This window comes from Myodes glareolus, chromosome 2, assembly GCF_982192425.1.
Source record: "Myodes glareolus chromosome 2, mMyoGla1.1, whole genome shotgun sequence".
In the NCBI taxonomy this organism is placed as follows: Eukaryota; Metazoa; Chordata; class Mammalia; order Rodentia; family Cricetidae; genus Myodes; species Myodes glareolus.
In genome coordinates, this window is record NC_142027.1 from 43,430,796 (window position 1) to 43,451,657 (window position 20,862).

General features: G+C 41.4%; 1 protein-coding gene across 3 annotated transcripts in view; it reads left to right on the forward strand.

Annotated features, from left to right (window-relative positions):
• Cmss1 (cms1 ribosomal small subunit homolog) overlaps positions 1-20,862 on the forward strand; it is a 294,743-nt gene that overhangs the window by 255,203 nt on the left and 18,678 nt on the right. For all 3 annotated transcript variants that reach the window (XM_048422369.3, XM_085685651.2, XM_048422370.3), the window contains exon 2: positions 19,549-19,646. In XM_048422369.3, the coding sequence (XP_048278326.2) occupies positions 19,549-19,646 (98 nt within the window). The remainder of the gene's footprint in view (positions 1-19,548; positions 19,647-20,862) is intronic.

A 20,862-nucleotide genomic window follows, 5' to 3' on the forward strand; every position in this document is an offset into this window, starting at 1 on the left:
AATTAAATTTAATTTCTAATTAAATTTATTAATTAGAAATTAATTATTATTAAAATTAATTAATAATTAATGGTATTAATTTATGTTACATTATGTGATAAAAAATTCAGGAATGAAAACACAATATCTTTATAAATACATTCCTAACAAAATATGGCAGAAACACTCCTATCAATTCTAATCCTCAGATCTATAATTGGTCACATGGCCTTAGCTGGTATTTATAACTGCCTTCCTCTACTGCCCATTTCCTGTAAGTACCTCATCAGGTCTTGGTTCTTTTCCTGGAGGAGTGAGCCATATCTTCTTTCCTGAAGGGCCTGTATTCTTTGTCACCCTGCCTGGATTAGATGTAGTTTCCCATTGACCTTAATCACAGGATATGGTAGCACCCAAGGTTGCCCCCAAAGGATCTCCTGCACTCCAGACATAATCCTTATCTCCATTGTGGAGAAGCAATCCAATTTCCCCTTCATAATCTGGATCAATCACCCTCCTAACACTATTATTCATGACTTAACCTATTATCTTAAGGGCATCAGAAGCTCAAAGTGGCCAAGAGGAAGTCTGAGCTTCCAGTTTCATGGAATGTTTGTTGTGGCTCCTGGTAGGAGTGTTCCCCTTCTGGAACCAAACTTCTAGACCAGCAGAACTTAAGGTTACAGGAACAGGAAGCAAAATTCTTCCTAGTGGGTTACTAGGAGTGATAGTGAGTAGAATTATTCCCTTTTCCACTCCTTGATTCCTGGACCCGTGGATCCTGACTATAGGAGAAACAGTACAATACACTAGACACTGATTCAAAGCATATACCACCCTCTGGAGAACCCTGTTCCATCCCTCCAGACTGCTGCCAGCTAATTAGTACTGTTGTTGTGTCTTCAAAAGGGCATTCAATCTTTCTGTCATGCAAACTGCTTCAGAATGGTTGGGAACACAGTAAGGCTGGTGGATTCCTTGATTGTGGGCCCACTGTCACACTTACTTGGCTGTGAAGTGAGTTCTTGAACAGAAGCGATACTGTGTGGAATACCATCATGATAGATAAGGCATTTTATAAGCCAACAGATGGTGGATTTGACAGAAGCATTATGTGCAAGAAAGGATTGTTTGAGACCGAATCTCATGTATCCCAGACTGGCCTCAAGTTCATAGAGCAGCACACATGGACTAACTCTCAGCTCTCCTGCCTCTTCCAGCTCCCAAGTGCTGAGAGTACCTGATGATTGGGAATGCATCTCCATTGGTGAGGGCGCCTACTCTGCAGGTGCGCTGCTTTTTCCTTAAACACCCGAGCCTTTTCTCTCCGTGCTTCCTGTTAGCAGAAGGAAAAGGAAAACACTGCCACTGGTGCTCTAGTCATTCGAGTGGGAACCTAGTCTCAATATTTCTTATGAGAATCTGCTTTCCGGTAGATTGAATCCTTGCCAACTCCCCATTGTTGTTCCTGACATTTAGAAGGCATTTAGTGTTAATGTGATTGTACTTGGATTCCCCATATTCTGAGGAGAAAGGGAGAACTAGAGAGGCCAATGGCATCCTCCTTTCCTTCCTCTTTGGAGAGGTACTATGTCAGTGGCTTATGGTGCCTCTTAAGAGTACTGTATTTCTAGTCTGGTGGACACACTTCCACCACTCTCTGCTAGAGCAAAAGGTGATGTGTACATGCAAAAACTTTAAGAGCATCTGGTTAGAATTTAATGTGGCCGAAACATTGAATTTTTTTCATGTTTCAATTACTCAGATATGACCAAAAGTGTGCTTTGGAGATTTTCCAAAATAAAAGTTGCAAGGTGAGAGAATTCTCAGCTCCAACAATAAAATTAGAACTTGGAATGAAAACTGATTTCTCAACTATGATGATTTGATTGCATGTGACAAGTCTGGTTTCTGACCATTAAGTTGTACAGTTCAGTGTCAGGCATCACTGTTCCCCTTCTTTTTCTTTGAAGTGAATAAGTTGGGGGATAGAAATGAAAATGGTAGAGAATGCCAGGGAAGCTCAGGCATTTCCAGTGACCCCCAGGTCACTACTGCTGACCTTGACCTCAGCAGTCTCATGATGAAACATCACAACAAACCAGTCATAGAATGGGTCTCTTCCCACAGAACCCACCTCTCAATGTTGTTGCGCAAGTGCAAGTAGTAATAGTAGTAGGGGATACACCTCCAGGTGGTAAGGGGCCACCTAGGACCTGTGCAGGAAGGGAGAGGACAGCATCCGAGATAGTGGACAAACAGCCCTTGGGGTGGTGTCTGCTGTAGAGCAGCCATGAGGTGATGGTCCTCCCGTATTCTTCTTTGTCCTGATGCTGATGCTTTAGAATGCTCAGATGTGTGTGACTCTCAAGCTGTCGGGCTGTCACCTCATGTTGTCCTAACCCATTCCCCACATGTATAACTGCCCCTGTTCGTGGTACTGGCATTCTTTCCCCAGCTCTCCTCTGGCATTGCCATTCATTCTTAGTGTTTCTCTGAACCTTGAAGTCTTTAGGAGTCCAGAATACATAAAGCTGGCCTGTTCAAACCACCCCACTTACCCCTTCCTCTTTCTTGTAAGGAGACTGACTGCTTTGTAGACATCTCAGTCTCGGTGCTTCTTATGTTAGCATAAACCAAATGATTTCTTCAGTAATCTTTAGTGATTTACTAAAGAGCTGTGGTCCGAGGTGTCTTGTTTTGCTGGAAAGGGGAGAATGTGACACGTATGTCTCACTTAGGCAAGAAATAATCATTTCAGCTAGGAGCCTGTTAGGCATGTCTATTTGTAAAAGGAAAGAGTTGCCATTTATCTGGCTGTCTCCTTCCTTCCTTCTGCCCCAGCCCACCGTTAGAAGTCATGGCTGAGTGTCTCTCAATGAAATAAGTGTTGTAATGGGTTGAGTAATTAGCAGCAGAATTATGGTTGGACTGTAACCTGACTCTAATCGCTGACTTCAGAATTAATTTCATATGACATAGCTTCTTAGATGTGTGCTGCCTTCAAAGTTTCCACTGGTCTCTCCTTTTAGCCAGGTTGCCTTTTCTATTTTTGTACTTGTCCTGTCAGTGAGTCAGGTGGCCCCAGACTCTTCCTGTGGATGAAAGGGACATCCTGACTTGGATGTATGTTCAACATAGTAAATTATAAAAAGGAAAAACTCTGTGTCTGTTTTTTGGCATGGAAGTCGGGGAAACTGGAGGGGTGAGTGAGAAGGTATAAAGTAGCCAATATAAATAAACTCTAGCCCTGGGGCTTGATGTACAACTCAGAAAGCGGTGCTAGGGAATGCTTCTCTATGTTAAAAGCAATCACCACGTGGAGTCTATGATGTAAAAGGTCATGTTAACCTTTTCCACTAAGTTCTAATCACTAAGTTAAAATAACTGAAAAGTAAGGCAAAATGTTCCTGGGAAGATTTATTTGTGCCTGTGCTACAGTCTGCAGAGAGAAGCCTTGCACCCATCTGCTGAAGCCTTGGAACCACTTCAGTAGCTAGTGAGGTCATTGCTGTGGTCTCACCTGCTTTCCTTCCTGGAGATGGTGGTGCCACCTGACTTAGGAGATGGCGAACTAGTTCATGTTCTCTAAAATGTGACAATATGTGTTCTTCTGTGTACTAAAACAATAGTGAAAAACCACACTCGCCTTTGTACACCTACCGCCCAGCTGCTAGTCCGAGGAAGAGGCCATGCTTTACGACCTGAGCCAAAGTGGCTGTGATCATTAGTAAGGAAATCTACTTCTATGGACTCTGTTCCTTCATTGCCTTTGTTGTGAACTGTGGCTCTTGTTGGCAGAAAAGGAAAAAGAAAGTTGGACAGAGGGTGAGAGGGTGAACCTCAAAAAGAAAACCGTCTTCAGGCCTGTAGATTTAGCAGCCTTGACTCCTCACTGTGAAAGGCTGACTTTCGGCTTTTTTATGGGACTCAAACTTGCTTTTAAGTAGGGAGCATGACTATATCAGTTTTAGAACCATGTTTGTCTCTGTTGTGACTGTCTTCAAGCTCTTACCTATAGCATGCCTCCATGGTTAAGGCTTGGACCTGGCCTTCACCTTTCTGTCCAGTAGAAGGGACTCACCTTCAAAGTTGCTTGGAGCTCCCCAGAGTGCGGTTGACTGCTGCCCATGACAGAAAACCATGGGAGCCCAAGGTTTCTTTGTGAATGCTTGCTCTGCCTGCAGAGGCTGGGCCATGCCCCAAGCCCTCCAAGCTTAAGTTCTGAGTGAGGTAGCCCTACCCGTCCATGCCCACACATCTCTTCAGGAGTCTTCTTCCAAATGAGACTTACTGCTTTCTGGATGCCTTTCCAGACCCCACGCCCCACCTAATGTTAGCTTTGTTGCCTCCCTTGCCGTCTACTGCTGCCTACTCACACATTGTATCTCCATAAGACTTACCTTTGAGGAAAATGCTTCACTGGTTATTATGGTTATTTCCTTAAGAACCCAAAAGAAACTCCAATTCATCTTAAAAACATGATATAGAGGTTTTCTTCCCCCCCCCCCCCACTTAAGCATTTTTCGGGAATCTGTGCTGTAAGAAATAAGCCAAGACATGTGAGGTCTTATTTTGATTGAGATATCATTTACATTTAATAAGTTTGCTAGCCAAACAGATTTGACCAAAACTGCATTTCTTCACACCCCATCGTTCTTGACAATTTCCCATGATCCTTCCCAGTCAATCCCATCCTGTCCTCCCACCCCGAAGTCACCTGGCATCAGAAGTTAATGTTGCCTACTGTACTTGCCTACGAATCCCATCATACAGGACACACTTCATTTCTGCTGCTTGCACTGGGCAGTGTTTTCAGGTTCAGGCAATGTTGCTCCATCTGGCAGCAGTTCTTCCATTGCTGTCGTTTTTCATCATGTGAAGATGCCCTTGTTGACATCAAACTTCTGCTCATAGGCATCTCCTACCTACACTGTATTTTTCATTTTTAAATCATCACACAATAAAGTACCTTTCCTTCTGCATAGAGATGTGGATTTCAATGAACAGAATGCACACAGTTCCTCCAACTTAGATAACTCTCGGTGCTTCGTTTTAGTGACCCAGCCCCCAACTTCTGCCAGCCTATGTTTATTCTCCATCGCAGTGATCTAGCAGCACATTTTAACTGTTTGCACACTCCCTTCTTTCCCACTTTAGTGACAGTTTCTCAGAGTAAGAACCAGGGTGCCAGGTATGTAACAGGTGCCCATTAAATATCTGAGGGATGAATGAACCCGTATCCATATGACCACAATGAATACTTTCATCCTAAGTCATAGGAAGGAGATGGGAAATACAGAGTTGAACAAACCAACATTAACTTTAATATTTTAAAGAAAGAATTAGATCATTTTCCCCAAATTATAATGATTGTATGCTTTTAAGAAATGCTAAAGAATGCTGGCTGCTAACTGTCACTTGAGAGAATATGGTGGATCATACAAAATGTATAATCTTTTCAACTCAACAATGCTTAATTGGTTAAATTTAAACATGAAATTTTAAATGGAAATTTTAAACCTACTTCTTTGTCTTTTGCCTGTTTCTAAGTGTATTGTAGTAGTCTAAAATTCTCCCATGGAATCTTAATGTATTTTACAGATAGTTTTAATGCTGTAAAAATCCCTTTTACTCACCGAGAAAGTCAATATTCATGCTGCTACTGTTGACAGGGGTCTCGGTTTCTTCTGTCTAAATCAGTGTCATCTTCACCTGAAATTTGTTTAACTAAAGTCATTATTACTGTAAGCGATACTTGGTTCTTATAGCTGGTGGCTTCCCTTGAGTACATACGTTTCTCTTTAGTTTCCACCTTACTTTTTCATTCTCTTTCTCCAGTGTTTATTGGTGTTTCCTTTCCCATTAATCACAGCACTGAAGTGACTCTGTGTATCCTTCTTATCCTCTTAATTTCACCCACCAGGATATTATCTCTTACAAACCAAGCCTTTTGCCAGCTCCATGTCACATTTCTCTAAGCAAATAAATTTCCTCCGTGTGCTTAGGGTATACCCTTGAGCCCCATAGCCTATTTCCCCTTTTAAAACTGAAATGGGGAAACAGCTGTTTCTTGGTTCCTATGAAGTGTATCCTGTTTTATAGATCACACTGGACAGCTCTATTTTGAAGTCTTCAGTATTACTTGGTCTTGAATTGTGGGTTTCCTGGACTTGAATTCTCCTCACGTTTGTGAAATAATGATTAATTCTCCAAGCTGTTCCAATGACTCTGCAGGCCATAAGGTCTGCCCTGTAGTTTGTTTTGGTGGCTACTGAAGTGCTCAGATGGACATAATGCCTTCTTCATATACCACACACACACTTTAACCACTCGCTCTTATTATGGGGTTAGTTCTTGGCACGTTTCAGCAAATATTGATGGAAAATACCTGCCAGATTCTATACTGTTACTTGTATAATATGTGAATATATGAATGCCCTGCCCCAGCCCACAGTCCAGGGAAGACAGCTATACTGTGGTGAGTATTCTAATTCTCTAATTCACAATTTCTTGACAAGGTTGTTACCCACTATAGGGGCGTATAACTACACCAGGGATTTTTAAAGAATTGTCAATAGTACAAGGCTTTTGAATATGCAGTGACCAAAAATTAACTCAGAATCAACCATGTAATGAATTTGAGTAAAGCTGAGGTGTGTCTGGGGCATACACCCATGCTGCTTCTCACAACGAAACTGCAGCCTTGGTTTGACTTGGACACTTTGCACTTCTCATGTCTGCATGACACCAAATAAATGCCGCCCGAAACATTTGTGCTCATATTTGACACTGTTGTGTGTTCCAAATTAGTGTTCCTACTATAATACAAAGTTTCATTCCTAAAAGAAATATAGTGGATAGACAGAAAAAAAGACATGACAGTTTCCCACCATCCTCAGCATATAAATATCAGGTTAATGTATCTTTATACCAAATTATTTTAGAATGTTTAATTTTTAACATTCCTACATGACTTTCTAATTTGTCTTTCTTACAAAATAGTTAAGTGAATTTTGACTTGGGATTGGGATAGGATTCCAGCTTCCTAAAATGGCCCTAATCATACTTCTACAATTTTATATTATGTATTTATATGGAGCAGAGTTCTCAGCCACTGGTAATTAAAAAATTAAAATAGCAATCAACTCTGGAAATGTTGAAGATGTATGACTGACAGTATCAAATATTCAGTTTTTATTCTTCTTTTAAAAAATGATTTATTTTAGCCAAGTGGTGGTGGTGCATGCCTTTAATACCAGCACTCAGGAGGCAAAGGCAAGTGAATGTCTTTGAGTTTGAGGCCAGCCTGGTCTACAAGAATTAGTTCCAGTACAGGCTCCAAAGCTACAGAGAAACTCTGTCTCAAAAAACAAACAAAAAAAACCAAAATAACAAAAAAAATGTATTTGCCCTATTAAATGCGTGTTTTGCCTGTCTGTATGTATATGTATATATGTGTACTGTGTGTATGCCTAGTACCTGCAATGGTCAGAAGAGGGCACCAGATCCTCTGGAACTGGAGTTGCAGATGGTTATGAGCCACCAAGGGGGTGATGGGAACTGAACCCATCTGTTCAAGAGCAACAAGTGCTCTTAACCTTGGATCCATCTCTAGTCCCAAAATGTAGTTCTTAATATAAAAAATAAACAGACACATGCATCTAATTAGTATGCAAATTTTTGTCTTTAATAAGTGGTGAGAATTATATGTATAACAAGGAATTGTTTTAAAATAAAAGTTTATGACTTATCAGTAAATGCTTTGTTTATATGACTGTTTATACCAATATACCTGCAGTCACATAAAATTTCTCAGACAAAGGTAAACCCAATGACTTAGAATTAGAGATACTGAGACAAGGACATAGTAGGTTCAGGGCCTTCCTAGGCCATGGAATGAGTTCAGAGACAGTCTGGGCATTTAGAGTACCATGTCTGACAATCAGAAGTAAAAACAGGCCTGGGAATGTAGTTCATTGGTGGAGGGTGCCTAGTGTATTCAAGTTAAAAAAGAAAACTGAAAAAAAAATTCTGATGCCATTTGGAGTAAATTTTTGACTTTTGGGGGGCCATTCACAGCTGTCCTTGACCACATATAGCCCCGGGCCTTGGGTTAGACACCCCCCATAGTTACCTACTTTGAAATGAGGGAATTCTCCAATTAGAATTGCAATGAAAATACATGATTACTTGATCTTAATATAGTTTAAATATTTATACATCAAAAATAATTTTAAAATGAAATTTTAACTCTAACATCAAAAGAGTTCAATAAGTAGATACTGCAGACATTGAAAAATCCTTGATAAATGAGCAAAGGTTAAGAAATTCTACCCATGTAAAAATGTACATGACTATTAAAACAAGAAAGATGCTGAACCTTGCCTGTAATCAAATTAAAATGTCATGTCATGTCTTACTGGTTGGTAGTATAAAGAATAGAATGCCCACTGTTTGCTGGCTTATGCAACACAGGTAATATTTCGCAATGCTAATCGCTTATAAGTTGACTCAAATCTTCTAGGAATTAGATATTAAGGCCTTGTTTTTTAAAATTCTTGTATAGTGTCGTTTCCCTTCTAAAAAGTCTTCTGGGAACATACATATTAGGAACTAAATGTAGTGGCACTATCCTGAGCAGAAACACACATGATTGTAACTTTCTACAGTGTCGAAAGTTGTGGGCTAACGATAAATTCACAAGCTGTATCAGTTTTGTCAGTCACAATTGGTTGGTAGTCCTGATTTTTCTCAGTAGCTGACCTTTGGGGACACACAGGTTCCTTATTTTGATCATACCTATTACCATTGAACTCTTAGATCATAATTCTCTCTCTCTCTCTCTCTCTCTCTCTCTCTCTCTCTCTCTGTGTGTGTGTGTGTGTGTGTGTCTGTGTGTGTGTGTGTGAATGGCTATAAGAGGCCACAGAAGAGTTCAAGGAATTTCCCAAAGGCCTTCTTGAAGAAAGCTGATAGAGATGAAAAGAGGATTTCCACGGAGTTGCATAAAAATCTTTATTAGTCTACAGAGTCAAGACATGTGGTCAGAGTTGAGCTGCCTAGGCAAAGTGCAAACCCGTAGAGGATGTAGAAACAAAGTACAGAATTACTACCAAATAGTCAGATGAGCACACAGGCGATTCGAATAGGCCATTTCAGCAGTGCGGGGGCTTCAAAATGAGCCTGAAACCCACTGGACAGTGTAGAGTTCTCAACTGTCTGTCCCCTGCCTCTGTTTCTCACTCAACATCGAGTTTAGCATGGCTTGTAAAATGGAGTATCTCAGGGCAGTGTACAGCTTTTAAAAAGACACCATGTAGCACAGTATGAAATGACTTAGAGCTGGGGGTAGGCTGATCTTATCACACAGTCCCAGAACTTGGGAGACTAAAGCAGGAGGATCATGAGTTCAAGGCCATCCTAACAACATAAGAGGACCCTTCCTACAAAACAATAAAACTATTTAATGGCATAGGAAAATGTTTATATATAATATTAAAGGGTAAAGTGTTTATATTTAGAAAATAATTATTGGTATATAAAATTGAGTGTGCACATATGAAAACACACATGTATATACACAGAGCAAGAGCCAAATGTGGAAACAAATGCATCAAATCATAATTTGTTTTATGATCAAATCATCTTTTATAGTGGGACCAAATTTTTGTTTCTTTTAAATTTTTTATATTTTTGTAATATATGTAATATATTATGTTCTCCAAATATATATTTTTATTTTATGTTCATTGATATTTTTGCCTGCTTGTATGTCTCTGTGAGAGAGCCAGAAACCCTGGAACTAGAGTTACAGACAGGTGTGAGCTGCCTTGTGTGTGCTGGGAATTGAACTTAAATCCTCTAGAAGAGCAACCAGTGCTCTTAACTGCTGAGCAATCTCTCCAACCATGTTATTGTATCAGGAAAAGAGGTAAACAATCTTTTATAAAATTTTGCCAAGTGGTGTTTTTTATTTACAAGGTCTTTTTAATTAATTGTCAAACAAAGAACACCTATCTAACTTGACTAACAAATGGATTTGATTGTAAACCATCTTATATATTCCATTAGCTATTCAGTGTTGCTTTATCCCATGTCATCATCATGAAGGATCTGAGGTTCTGAAACATTCTAAATATAAACCCTCTTAGCATGGACTTGACAGTGAGTTGATAGCCTGATGTCCTTAGGCCAGCTTAGCGGTAGGAAACTCTCAGGACAAAACAGTGAAGCACATTGTCCTGGGCCCTAAGAAAGGTCTTTTCTGTGGGAAGCATGAGTATTTATGGACTTGCAAGACATATCAAGGGTATGCAGTAAGTAATCAGCAGGCAGCTGAAGTCTCTGTGAGGGCCAAAGACAATCCTAACAGAACTGTGCCTTTCACTGTATTCTGTCTCTTCCTGGAGAAAACACACTGCAGCACTGGGTTACGAGGCTAAGTGCAGACTCAGGTGTCTCTCTTAGGAAATTTCTGTCTAGGAAGAAATGGCATAACTTGCACACCCACATGAAGAGCCTCCGTCACCTGTCTTCTTTAGGATGTGACCCTTTCCTTCAGTGCTTCAACATTCTGCCACACTCTGGAAATTTTGACGTGTCTCGGGTGTATACCTTCCAAGAGAACTTACCATAAACCAAAAGAGAATCGTAATTCACTGCAGTATGACTTCATATGTCTACAAATGAGAAAGCTGTAGTATAAAGTAAGTGATTTGCTCAAAATCATAAAAGTTGGAACTAAAAACCTTAGCCTTCCTAGTGTTCTCCCATCTCCTCTATACTGACACCTCTTAAAACAGCCACCCCGAGCACTATTCTGGGAGCTGTTGAAGGTGTCCTGCAGAGACCAGGGAGAGGGCGCAGTCAGCACAGCACATACAATGCAAGCGTGAGAGCCTGAGCTGGATCCCCCACACCCATGTAAAAGGCCGGACGTGTTGACATAAGGAGGATGGTGGCGTCTGTCTGTAATCTAGAGCTGGGAGCTGTCGACAGAGACAGGAGTTCACGGGTTTCCTAGCACAGCCTTCTCAGTGATCTTAGTTTCAACAGGAGACCCAGTGTCCAAAAAACAGACAGATAAGCAACACGCAAGGTTAATCTGTGGCACACGCACATGTGCGCACACACACACGAAACTGTATGCACACAATAAATTAATTTAGGGGGCATAGGCTAGTGGTTTGCAAGGAGCTTTTTCTGTGCATTTTGCATAAAGAAGGACAGCTGGAGAGATGTCTCAGTGGCTCACATCTCAGCACCGACATCAAGTGTTGCCTCACAAATGGTACAGATAGTTCCAGGGTAGCCAACTGGCTCTTACAGGTTCCACAGGCATCTGCACACATGTGCACATACAGATAAGTTAGCACACACATACATAGAAAATAAATACATATCTATCTATATACTTACTTATTTGAGAAAGAATCCCTCTATGTAGCCCTGGCTGTCCTGGAACTCTATGTAGACCAGGCTGGCCTTGAACTCATAGAGAGTCTTATCTGCCTCCGCCTCCCAAAGACATGTGCTACAACTCCAGAGTTCAGCTTTAATTTTTTAAAAGAAATATATAAAATATTACAAAACTAGACCAGTCAGCCTTTTTAGATAATAACCGAGATTTAACTCAACTGACTTTAAAATGGCAGGGGAAACATTAGCATTTAAGCAGCTCAGACTTTCTTCAGCCAAGTTCTCTCTGAGGTGCTCTTTTTGGTGTGAACCCTCTACTGCCCTCAGACTGTCAGGACCAAAAGAGCAACTTCATCTCATGTGTTTCCATGCCGCTCCAAATGTTTGGCCTTAAAGTTTCCTGTGGGAACATGCAGCATATTTTGTAAGCAAAACTCTGAATCTGTTCCTAGGAACATCCCAGATTGAAAATAGAACCATTATTGAAATATGGATGAAATTGTGGCTGTTGCCATAAAAAAAATGACAAAATAAGCGGGGGAAAGAAATTGCCCCCACTCCCCATTCTGAATTGCCCCAAGTTCAGAAGACAAAAAAAAATCTTGCATTACAGAGTACCGGCTCAGACCTTTGTCCTAGAACATTTCTTCTGTCAGATCCTTTGGAAGAAGGGACCTTAAGGAGCTTAAAAGATAAAGAAGGTAGATCTTTCCCGGTTCCTTTTTTATAGAGAATATGAATACCAAAGAGAAAATGTAAGAGAGTAGGGTGGGACACAGAATGGCATAAGCTATTCCAGCATGAAGCCTTCAGAAGACTTTGGGGGCTCCAATATCCTGATGCGTAAACCCTCGACTAGCTTGGCCAGGCATGGTACGACTGGAGACCAACCTGCTCTCTTGAACAGCCCTGTCACAGTGGTCAAAGACTATGTTCTGGCATAACAGACTTGGACATGAATTTGTGGCCCTGCCGCCACCTCCTCCACTGTGTTTCCATTTCCCCCATGTCTTCCTCCCTGGTTTTCTTTTTCATTGAAAGGTGGAGCTCCATGCTACACAACAGTCCTAAGACAGTCTTTGTTCTGCTTTCGGAAGGTCTTTTCTAACTTACAGGAAGAGGTAAGATGCTGGCAGGAAGTAAGAGATATTAAAGTTAAAGATATTTCTCGAATAGCCTAAGCGAGGTGCACTTACAGATAAAATGATTCTCTGTTGAGGTGGCCTAATTGACCACCTCAATAATATATCTGTATTAACTGTCCTATGGGTGTAACACAGAAGCCATTAAAACATGGCACCTCCTTTAATGCACAACCTCTCAGTGAAGTTGAGTGCCTCTTCCCCAGCATGACTGCTCACTGCCTTGTCCTCTACTCCCCTCACGGTGTCCTGAAGGCTGAAGTGTGGGAACGTGTGCTTGCTTAGTGGTGCTGGTGAGAGTCTCTTAATGAGCTGGGAACATGGTTCCTGAGGAGAGTTCTGAGCCTTGGTTCTCCTGGCCAAGTAAAACAATCCGGCTCCAAGGGATGAGTAATTGTGGGGAAACTCTTTAGAGCGTTTAAGGCTCTATATGCAGCATTACTTTTCAGTTTATATGATGTAGCTTTCCCAGGGAACCGCCAGACACTGTTACCACTCCCCAGGTGAAAAGTCAGTCAGAACATAATTATAAGGGAGCAATTCAACAGGAAGCCATTAAAAGTTCCTGAACTGTCATGTGCCAGTATACCTAGGTTATATGCAATTTAAAAAAAAATTGTTAGAATTAGTGTTTAAAACGGACAAAAATTAAGTAGGGAGATGTTTATATATATGTAAGTGATCAAAAGATAAGTGTTCAGAACCAGAAAAGTTCTTAAAAAAAAAAAAACCCAAGTTTGCCAGCACTCAGGAGACTAATGGAAGGGGCCTCTCAAGGTAGTTCAGTAGTGAAGAGCATTTGCTGCTCTTGCAAAGGACCTGGGTTCTGTTTCTAGCACCCACGTGGCAGCTCGAAACCATCTGTAACTCCAGTTCCAGAGGACATGATGCCCTCTTCTGATCATCAAGGGCACCAGACATGCACATTAAGTACATTCATACATGCAAACAAAAATTCATGCACGAGAGAAAGAGAGAGAGAGAGAGAGAGAGAGAGAGAGAGTCAGTCAGAGAGACCCTAAGGCAGGGAGATTGTGAATGTGAGGCCATCCTGGTAAGTATAGTAAGACCCTGACTCAAACAAACACAAATCAAAACAAGTTTATCATATATAGGTGCCCCTATCAAACAATTAGAAACTATGCTATGCAAAACAACCTTGAAACCTCTTTTATTTTTAACTTACATGTAGTAAGTCAGTGTGGCCAAGTCCAGTTAAAATGTTATTGTAAAATTTATCAGGACACAACTACTTGCACTCATTCTACTTTGTCTAAGACTCCTTATGTACAGTAGCATGCCAACAGTGGCCATAAGTGCTGTGCTCACTAGTGTTTATATCAATGGCAAAAACTAGGGTCATCTGGGAAGTAGGGAAGAGATCATTTGAGGAAATGCCTCCATTAGGTTGCCCTGTGGAGAAATCTGTGGGGCATTTTCTTGGTTAATGTTGATGTGGGAAGGCCCCTCTCACTGTGTGTGGTGTCACCCTGGGCATGTGGTCTTAAGTTGCATAAGAAAACAAGCTGGGAAAGCCATGGGAGCAAGTCAGTAATCAGTGCCCCTCCATGGCCTCTTCTTTAGTTCTTGCCATAGGTTCCTGCCTTGACTTCCCTTCTTGATGAACTACAGCTATAAACTGAAATAAACCCTTGCCTCCCAAGTTGCTTTTGATCATAGTGTTTTTATCATGGTGATAAGAAACCCATCTAACACAACTGCTCTGCAGCCAATCACCTACTCTCTGGATGGTCGTTTACCTAAAGTTTCCAGATTCCTGTGCAAGACACTAACTACAGAAAGTAAGTTGTAATAAATATATGGAGTTTATTAGAGTGACTTACAGTCTGTGGTTCAACTAGTTCAACAATCGCTGTCTACCAACAGAAAGTCCAAGAATCCAGTTCCACCCATGAGCCTGGGATATCTCAGCTGGCCTTCAGTATATGCCAGAATACCGAAGAAGTACACTCTAATGCCAGTGAAGGAATGAACTTGCCAGCAAGAGCAAGTAGGCAAAGAACAAAAGCTTCTGTCTTCCATGTCCTTTATATAGTCTGCCACCAGAAGGTGTGGCCCAGATTAAAGGTTCTTCCCACCTCAAAAAGATCCGAATTAAAAGTGTGACTTCCACAAATGATTTAATTAAGAAAAATCCCTCACAGGTGTACCCAACTGTTTGGCATTTAGTTAATTTCAGATGTAGTCAAGTTGACAAACAAGAGTAGCCATCACAGTAAGAATGGGTTGTGATTTAAATAACATTCTTTCACAAAGTTTTAAAGACCAGTTGACTGTGTGATTCCATTGTAGCATCCCTCTCAAGGCCTCAGTGCTGGGAAGTTGGACTTTAGATATTTATAGAGATAAAGGCGAACACTGAGAGAAAACTGAGCGACCTTCTGTTTGTAATTGATACTGTTGCTATGGTTCGGGAAAGGACGTTGTCCTTGACTCCTCTTTTGGAAAACTTCAACCAATCCCTCTGGCTATGTGGTTTTTTAAATAGTCCTCGGGGAGTTGGAGAAAAGCAGCCTGTCTTCGTGCCGCCCCTTCACAGGCTGAATGACCCACTGGGACCAAGTGGGCCAGGCCCGGCGTCACCTCACTTCCCAGCAGCCCTGAAGACTGGCTAGCTTGGCCTGCTGTGCTTTGCTTGCACTGTTCTCTTAATGGAAATCACAGAAGTACCTTCCTTACTTCAGAGGAGCAGTTTCCTCCTTTGGAACCAAAAAATATCAGTCTAAGGAAACAGCTAATGTGTTCAAGACACGGTGACGAGATGATCTCATTTTATGTTAAAGGTTTCAAAAGTTGAAATAATTTTTGGAACAAGAAGTAACTGAGATTCGGTGTATTTGATTAACAAGATAGTTTAAATATTTCTCATGGACAGAGAGTCTTTTAAATATTTTACCTATTTTTAACTATGTTAGCCAAATATAGCCTATATTTTACAGATAGCAAATTCAAGGAAATAGAGGACTACAGAGTTCTATGTAGGACACTCTTTTAATCTTAAAGTTATTGGGAGGTAGAGGCAGGCGCATTGCTGTGAGTTCAAGACCAGCCTGGTCTACAAAGCGGGTTCCAGGACAGCCAGGGTTGTTACACAGAGAAATCCAGCCTTAAATAAAAAGAAATTTAACATTTTCATAAGGACTGGGGCCTGGAGAGATGGCTCAGCTGTTATTTACTGCTCTTGCAGATGGCATGGGTTCAGTTCCCAGCACTACATGGTAGCTCCTACTATCATAACTCCAGTTTCAGGATATCTACCCTTTTTCTGACCTCCTTAAACACCAGACATGCACATGGGGCACATGTATACGTGCATACAAAAAGAACCCTTCACGTACATAAAATAATTCTTTAAAAATATAAATAGGGATGTTATTAATTCCAAACTAACCTTAAGCTGAATGCTTTGGACACTCATGCATATTCTCAGAAATCATGTGGTTCAGGTAGAGAGGAAACCTAGTATGTATTTGATACCATTACATGCCATGAGGCAGAATAAAATTATGTGCTAATCTACAAGTTACAGTTTAGAAAGCATGTGGTAAGATGTGCAGAGACAGAGAACGGAAAAAGGCTGTGGAGTCACCTAAGGCTTCACTGAAGGGTCTCAGATGAAAATAGGATAGGAGACAAGAAAAACAAGATTTCAGTGATACAATCCAATGTAGGAATTTTTACATGAACAATGGGCTTTAGTTCCTGGATTTCCCTGGATTTTTTTCTAAGATAAGCAATCATATGATCTGCAAATGGGTATAGTTTGTGTCTTTTCCAATGTGTATGTTTATTTCCTTTCCTTGCCATATTGTCTTTGTTGAGCAAATCTGAGGTTTTGATATCCTTGCCCTGTTGACTCAGAATACAGTTAAGTCTTTAATTATTAAGGATGATGTTCACTGAACATTGTTATACATACACATACTCTTATCTACTTCAGTTCTTTAATCTGTTGATATATTGGAGTTTGAGATATGGCTCAGAGGTTAAGAATACTCATTGCTCTTAAGAGAAGACCAAAGTTTGATTCCCAGCACCCATGTGGCAGCTTGCAACCACCTTTAACTCCAGTTCCAGAGGATCCGGTGCCCTGCTGTGACTTCCCTGAGCATTGCATGCACGTGGTACACAGATAACCAGGCAGAACATCTGTACACATAAAATAATTTAAAAAAACTTCTAATGGTCTGCAGTGTAGTCTGCCTTGTGTACATTCCATGACAGTTGAACATACATAAACACTTGCACTGAATTGTGTGTTTATCTGTCTCTGCTTTCCCGCGTGTCAGGCTTGGCTTCCACCTGCTTTGTAGCTCAAGGATTTGGTGCACACACATTTAGGATTACTGTATCTTCTTAAAAGATTCACTCTCTCTTGCCAGGCGGCAGTGGCGCACACCTTTAATCTGAGCAGTGGGGAGACAGAGGCAGGCGGATCTCTGTGAGTTCGAGGCAGTCTGGTCTACAGAGCGAGTTCCAGGGTATCCAGAGAGAATTTAAGAACTTCCAGCACTACACAGAGAAATTCTGTCTCAAAAAAACAAGAGAGAGAAAGATAGAAGAGTGTTTCACTCTTATTTATTCTCTCTCATCTCGAATTCTCTGGTAAATTTCATTGTTGTGCTTCTATTTCTTTCTTTCTTTTTTTTTGTTTTTTTCCTTTTTGTCAGTTTGACAAAAACTGGAATCATTTTGGAAGAGGGAACTTCAGTTTCAAAACTGTCTTCAGATTGCCTCTTGGCAAGCCTGTGGTGCATTTTCAGATTAATGATGGGTGTGGGAGGGGGAGGGCCCAGCCCACTGTGGGCAGTGCCACTCCTAGGCAGGGGTCCTGGGAGGTATAAGAAAGCTGGCCGAGCAGACTATGGGAGTGGGCCAGTAAACACTGTTCCTTCATGGCCTCTTGTTCAGTTTTTGCTTCCAGGTTTCAGCCTTGAATTCCTGCCCTTAATTCCTTTAGTGGTAGATTGTGAGTTCTAAGCTAGGGCCAGGGGGACTTTCCTCCCCGAGTTGGTTTTGGTCAGCATTTTATCTTAGCAGAAACCTAACTAGGACAACTGTCCACTCTGATACTTGTGCCACCACTGTAGCTTTCCTTTTCACCGATATCTGCTGTTCTGTCTTCCGCCCCTTTGAACTTTCCTATATCATTATATTTGTTGTGTTTCTTATAACTAATATATTGTTAGGTCACATTTTCTAATACATTCTATTAGTCTTTGTCTTTGAATTGGTATGTTTACACCTTATGTAAAGATTTATTTTCTTTTTTATTTGTGTGTGTGTGTGTGTGTGTACACATGTGTAAACATGTGTGACAGTGCTCGTGGAGGCTAGAAGATGGCCTCAGATCCCCTGGAGCCAAAGTAACAGATGGCACCTGTTAGCATGGGTGCCGGGAACTGAAAGAACAAGTGCTCACACTAGCTGAGCCTCCTCTCCAGTCCCCACATTATTTCTTTGTAATATAATGAAATGTTGGGGTTTAAATCTGCTGGGGTCTTTTCCCATTTACTTTCTGTAATTTACACCTGCTTTCATTTTCCTCTCTTCCTATGGGCTACTTGAGTGTGTCTGATGCTCTCACTTCATTTTATCTTTATCTTATTGTTTATCTGTGTATGCTCTTTAGAGGTTGCTCTAGACCTCACTATTGCTCAGGAGTATGGAAGGTCTAGCTCTGCTCTGTATCCTAACTTTAAGATGTATAAGTAAATAGGAAGGCCCTGACTCACCACTAGATTCCTTCAGTGTCATCTCGGTGGGATGGGAAAGACAACTTTCTTAAAATAGGAGAATTTAGAATTTAAGGCTCCCAAGGTGTTCCCTGTTGGTGCTGCAGAAATGGTGAGGGGCAAACCCATCTCCCATCTCCCTCCTTGATAATCTCTGAAAACACCCTTGTGATAGGAGGAGAAGAATCAAAGGCATCCTTGCAGCCCACCTAGGTTACAGTCCAGGGCTTTGGTGATAGGGTGGTGTCTTGGTTATGGTTTCTATTGCTATGAAGAGACACTATGAGCATGGCAACTCTTCTAAAGGGAACATTTAATTGGGGCTGGCTTACAGGTTCAGAGGTTTAGTCCATTATTTGTCATGGCAGGAAACATGGTGTCATGCAGGCAGACATGGTGCTGAAGAAGGAGCTGAGAGTTCTACATCTTAATCCAGAGGGAGCATAAGGAGAGTCACAGTAGGCCTAGCTTGAGCATATAAGATCTCAAAGCTGGTCTCCACAGTGACACACTTTCTCCAACAAGGCCACACCTACTACAACAAGTGGAGTGCCACTCCCAATAAGCCAAGCATTAAATATGACTCCATGGTGCCATTCCTATTCAAACCGCCACAGATGGGGACATCATTTTTCTGTAGTATTTAGCTTGGATGAAATGGTTATTGTATAAAACTTTTCATTCCTTCTAGGCTTATCCTCTAGGAAGTAGAGGCTAGTTGTACTAATCAAGTGCACATAGCCCCAGAGCCTAATTTCAAAGTTTAAGCCCCAATTTCTAGATGTTGCACTACTACATCCTTTTGTCTCGGGTTTGGTTTGGTTTGGTTTGGTTTCAGTACTTTTTGGAAATAAGGTCTCTCTATGTAGTCCTAGCTATCTTGGGTTCGCTGTGTAGTGTAGACCAGGCCGGCCTTGAACTCATAAATATCCTTCTTCCTCCGCCTCCTAAATGCTGTGATTAAATGCACGCACACCACACCCCTGGTTGGACCATTTCTTAATCAAACCATAGAGGACATTTTAGACCCAAACTGTAGCAATTAAACATTCCCTACTGTTAGGTGATCTTTAGTGTTTCAGATTATAAACAAGACTGGTATCTGAATGCTCAAATCAGTCTCCAATTTAGGTAAGTTTTGTTAACATCACCTTCTAGAGAAAGGATCGAGAGATTAAGCCTCTAAATCTCTCGGGAGAGTGTGGGAGGGGCACACAAAGTTAACAGCTGAACTTTGTATCTCCTTTCAGAACCATCAGGTGGTGAGGAAGGAGGAGACACAGAGCTGATGCAGCAGGACACAGCTTCAGTTCCTGAACCACCAAAGGAAACCAAACAGACCAAACAGGTAATGGTCACTGTGAGCATCACAGCTATTGGCTCAGAAGTCAGTCTATAGTCACGCTGTATAGTCACTGTGAGCATCACAGCTCTTGGCCTGGAAGTCAGTCGGTCTATAGCCACGCTGTATAGTCACTGTGAACATCACAGCTCTTGGCTCAGAAGTCAGTCTATAGTCACACTATATAGTCACTGTGAGCATCACAGCTCTTGGCCTGGAAGTCAGTCTATAACCACGTTGTATAGTCACTGTGAGCATCACAGCTATTGACTCTGAAGTTGGTCTATAGCCACGCTATATAGTCACTGTGAGCATCGCAGCTATTGGCCTGGAAGTCAGTCTATAATCACGTTGTATAGTCACTGTGAGCATCACAGCTATTGGCCTGGAAGTCGGTTGGTCTATAACCACGCTGTATAGTCCCATGAGCATCACAGCTATTATCTCGGAAGTCAGTCTATAACCACATTGTATAACCCTGTGAGAATCACATCTATTGGCTCAGAAGTCAGTCTATAACAACGCTGTACAGTTCTGTGAGCATCACAGCTGTTGGCTCGAAAGTCAGTCTATAACCACATTGTATAGTCACTGTGAGCATCACAGCTATTGACTCTGAAGTTGGTCTATAGCCACACTACAACATTTCTTGACTCTGGCATCAGCTGTTGCGGGATTTTACTTTCTTTGCCCATCAAAAGGCTATGTTCTCCTAACTGTAAACAAGGAGGCATGGTTTCCCAGATTTTTGTTTTTATATATTGTACTAGAAAAATGTATTGCATGGTCTGGAGAGATGCGTCTGTGGAATGAGCACTCCTGTCGCTGTCACTTCTCCGTGGGTGCCCATACGTAACATTCAATTGGGTGAGATCTCTGGTATGGCTTCAACTGTTGCTTACTTATATGGAAATGCTTGTAAAAGGCCTGTGACAGTATCCATACAAGAGGCTCTTTGAATCCTTCGCTGACAATAGGTATAGGTCATGTATAATCTATGCACCAGTCTTTTATGGGGAAGTTGACTTGTGTGTGGGTCCTATCATGGCCTCCATCCACAAGACCAATCAAGAATAGGCCTCACAAGACAATACACAGGGTATCATGCCAGAGGCTTTAGCTATTCTCCATCTATGGTGATTTGAATAAGCTCATTTATTTGAAGAGAGAGCAAGAAAGCCAGCATGGGCCGAGACCAAGAGACCAGTGTACCTAAGACAGC